At 33.4% G+C, this 3,787-nt stretch overlaps 1 protein-coding gene across 5 annotated transcripts; it reads left to right on the top strand.

Moving 5' to 3' along the window:
• The first annotated feature begins 205 nt into the window (after nt 1-205).
• Nucleotides 206-3,787, top strand: LOC131607897 (ATP synthase subunit gamma, mitochondrial-like). 5 transcript variants are annotated; one of them, XR_009285432.1, is made up of 7 exons: nt 206-383; nt 477-523; nt 651-803; nt 1,044-1,159; nt 1,539-1,855; nt 2,669-2,745; nt 2,828-3,787. XR_009285432.1 is itself a non-coding variant. In XM_058879852.1 (5 exons), the coding sequence occupies exons 1-4, from the start codon at nt 331-333 to the stop codon at nt 1,124-1,126; spliced, it is 336 nt and encodes a 111-aa protein (XP_058735835.1). In that variant the 5' UTR covers nt 221-330; the 3' UTR covers nt 1,127-1,159; nt 1,660-2,746. The 5 variants fall into 5 exon arrangements, 1 of the variants encoding a protein (XP_058735835.1); XR_009285431.1 differs by having other exon boundaries at nt 209-383; nt 1,660-1,855; XR_009285433.1 differs by lacking the exon at nt 2,669-2,745 and having other exon boundaries at nt 211-383; nt 1,660-1,855.

Raw genomic sequence — 3,787 nt, 5'->3', positions numbered from 1 at the left:
CGCGGTGGCAGTTTCGTAAATAAAACAAAATTGTGTTATAAGGGATTTTACATCGGTCCATTAAGCAACCGATGGGAAATGTTTTGCTTCAAGGGCCTTTATATCGATCCGTTAATAAAACCGATGGGAAATGTTTAGCAGCGTGGGCCTTACTTCGGTCCATCTAAAAACCGATGGGAATTGTCTCCTATTATTTTCCCCTAAAACCCTAGCCTCCTTTCCAACCCAAAAATTATTTCGTTTTTCTTCTTTTCTTCTGCCGAAACAAACCAAATGACCCTGCGACCTCCTCCCTTTTGACCCTCCCTTCTCCGACAACACTCCCTTCTGATGTCTTCCCAACCAATCAACAACACTCTCCGATCCACTCTAATCTCTTCGTTGTAAGTTCTCACACTCTCAAATCTCCCTATTTTTTCTCAATCTTCATTCATCATTTTCAATTAATCTCTTAATCTCAATTTCGTTTGATTCAGAGAGCAAACTTCAATTGAAGGAGCTCGTTCAATTTCCACTCAAATTGGTACCGTCATTTTTATCGTTCTTTTTCGTTATTCTTTTGATTTTTGGATAATTTTCTTAGATTTAGGATGGAATAGGTCTGGAATGAATAGATTTTGACTGTGTTATGGATCTATGTGATTGTGTAGTGAGAAATCGGATGAAGAGTGCGAAGAATATCCAGAAAATCACTAAGGCTATGAAGATGGTTGCTGCAGCCAAACTACGAGCTGTTCAAAATAGGGCTGAAAATTCACGTGGTTTGTGGCAGGCGTTTACGGCTCTTCTCGGTGATGCTATCGGTATGTTGTTTTTCTTTTATTATTTATTCCATTCAAAACTGATTTCACGTTTGAAATTGGTAAAGATGGTGAAAAGTGAAAGCATTGATATTATTGTAGTCAGGACTGTAAACAAAAACCAAATTATCCCTTAGATTTTCAGGAATACGAATTGTTCACATGTTGTATGCTTATGGTATGTGAATGCAATGTTTTTGCTTCCTTGATATTGCTCATTGTGGTTCTTTTTTATATGCACAGCACAACTATTGATGTCAAGAAGAATGTTATTGATGTTTCTTCAGGCAAATGTCTTTGTGGTGGAATCAACTCTACCTCTGTAAAGATAAGCAAAGTGTTGAGCAAGTTGAATTCTGGTAGGTTTGGTACTTTGGTGTGTGTATGTTTGGTGATGGAGGAAATAAGTGTTTTGAATTTTTGTCCATAACCACTCTCCTTGTAGTTACATCATAACATACTAATTTGATTTTTAGGGTGTAGAGTTCATGTATGTGAATTGAAATATGAATTAGGAATGTTTACTGAAATTTGATGTAGTTTGAATTTGATGTTTCATGATTTTAGCTTTCTCTGCCATCTTCACGATGAAATGAACCAATTTGATGCCACATTTATAGTCTAAAATGTTTCCGAGTTAAGGAGCATAAACTGTTTGTTTGTTTGTTTCTGTCAATGTAGTGCAAAACTGAATTCTGTTTTATTTCATATAGCTTGCTGCTCAACTTTTGATTGTAGGGATGTTTCTGGATTCAAACAACAACCTGCAACTTGCAGCTTCATTTCCTCACAATAACACTACCGTACCTTCCACCTTTCAAAATTCGGAATAATATTGTGTGTTTGTTTCTGTTTGCAGAGAAAGAATTTTTGTGTTGCTGTTTATTCTCTTGCAAGTACCACATTATTTCGTTCTAATATAAAGAATGGCATATTAGAGTAGAGAAGGTGGATCCGCCGCTAAAGCCAAATCGCAACCATGAGCTATTGTCAAAGGCACGTTGCTCCGGCCATCATGATTATCACCGCGAGCACAACCTCTCAACGTGTTGCTGGTATCATTTCTTTTCTTTAGTTTCATTTATTTTATGATTGTTGTTGTCTGATTTAGCATGTTACCTGTTTGTTGATTGGAATGTTGAAGTTCTTTTTTCTATTATTTTATATATCATGTTCTGTTGAGTTCACTTAAGAGAATGATGTTTTATCTTCTTTTTTCATATGTTGCTGTTAAGTCTTTTGTCAGTATGGATTTATGAATAAAAGAATAAGTTGAAAAAGAATGTAAGAGTTATGAAAGAGAGAGTAACCTAGTAGGAAGTTTGATTTTCTTCTTGGATGTTGGTATTTTCAATCACATGCTGACATAGGATTGTTTCTTTTGTTGCTTGGGCATAAGTCACATAAGAGTGGTGGATGCTTGAGAAACAATTAATATACACTCTTGTTTTGAAATTAATGTGTAAGCTTTGATTTTAATGTGAGAAAAGTAGGAGGCTAGAGTACTTCAAAGTCTTATGAGTTGTTGATTCTCTTTCTATTTGCAAGCATAGAAATGAATAGTTATTGGAAGCAATTGACATACTCTCTCATGCATTTACGTTTAAAAAAAAAAGAAGTGAAACATTTGCTTTTAATGTTTATTTAATTATCATTTATCTTCACTTTAATTTATTTTAACATATATGTAATGCACATGTATCATCGTTTTCTAAGTTTTCTAACTTTTTTTGAATGCATCATTGTTTAATAGCACTAAAGAAATTTATCTTGAAAATAGTTTGCGTGTGAATAGGATTTTAAGTCTAAATCATACATTTATCTATGTAGACGTAAAGTATTTAACCATATTTGATGGCCATATGCAGTTTCAAAAATTTGTAGGAGTTATATGGAATTTTTTTTAATATGAAATTTGTAGGCTCGAGATACCCCCACATTTAAGGTTAGTAGGAGTTATATTTGAGTTTTTTTTAGTAACATTTTTATTATGTTTAGTGATAACTATTTGATTTTATAATTAATAGGAAAAAAGTCGAAAGGGTAGTGAAAATGTGGCTAGGAATGTATACCCACATGTATTATCTCGTGGAGGGTATCGCTTGCTCGAGGAGACAATTAAAAATGAAAGGATATCATCAAGAGATGTAGCTACATTAGATGATACAAGAAGATTTGTATGATTTGCGATTCCGTTGGGCAAAATATTTCTTTGAGTTATATAAAGAATAGCTTTATGTTTCTCGTGGATGCGTGTTGGTTTTTCAAGTGCGCGAAAGGATTTAAATGGTTGGATATTTATTATGTTATTATTTTGTAGTAGTAAACCGTGCGTAAACCTTTCTTATCATTTTGTGCACTCGTGTATCCTAGATTAATACTTTTGTATATTTTGACGAACATATATATGCATCTTAGCTATTTGGTGCAATTAAATGTGGTCTGATGTACAAACTGATGTAAACACTATCTATTACATCAGGCCAAGGTGAAAACTGATGTAAAATGTGGCGTATATTTTTTTTTAAAAAAATTGCATTATTTTTCACATCAGACCTATGAACTCAACCGATGTGGTATGATAATTTTCACATCGGGCCTTGGCCCGATGTAAAATGTCTCAGACTTATTACATCGCCTGGCTTTACATCGGGCCCAAAACTGATGTAAAAAGTACTTTTCGCCCGATGTAAAAAGTACTTTCTGCACTAGTGTAATTAATTAATGAGGTTATTAATCGATTAAGTGACATTGAAAATCAAATGTTCCTATTTTGGCTTTGACTAATTGATTAATTACATGTTTTACTAGATTAAAAGCTCGAAAATGCCCATGGATTATTACCTTTTTTAGCTTGATTTTTTTCTATATAAAGGAGAATTCTCCTCATTTCAAAATACACTAATTTTCTAAATAGAAATTCTATGCTATCTTTCTATCTCTCATTCTTTTATAAAGTTCCTTTTCACTATAGTTACCTTAATTCC

Source organism: Vicia villosa, linkage group LG5 (genome assembly GCF_029867415.1).
Source record: "Vicia villosa cultivar HV-30 ecotype Madison, WI linkage group LG5, Vvil1.0, whole genome shotgun sequence".
In the NCBI taxonomy this organism is placed as follows: Eukaryota; Viridiplantae; Streptophyta; class Magnoliopsida; order Fabales; family Fabaceae; genus Vicia; species Vicia villosa.
Note: the sequence above shows the minus strand (reverse complement) of the source record. Positions and strands in the feature narration are given on the sequence as shown.

Excerpts from the sequence above, each read along its gene's own strand:
- LOC131607897 (XM_058879852.1), top strand. The coding sequence starts at position 331 with ATGTCTTCCCAACCAATCAACAACACTCTCCGATCCACTCTAATCTCT. Across the intron at positions 524-650 it reads TTCAATTTCCACTCAAATTG|TGAGAAATCGGATGAAGAGT; the intron begins GTACCGTCATTT and ends GTGATTGTGTAG. Across the intron at positions 804-1,043 it reads TCTTCTCGGTGATGCTATCG|CACAACTATTGATGTCAAGA; the intron begins GTATGTTGTTTT and ends TTATATGCACAG.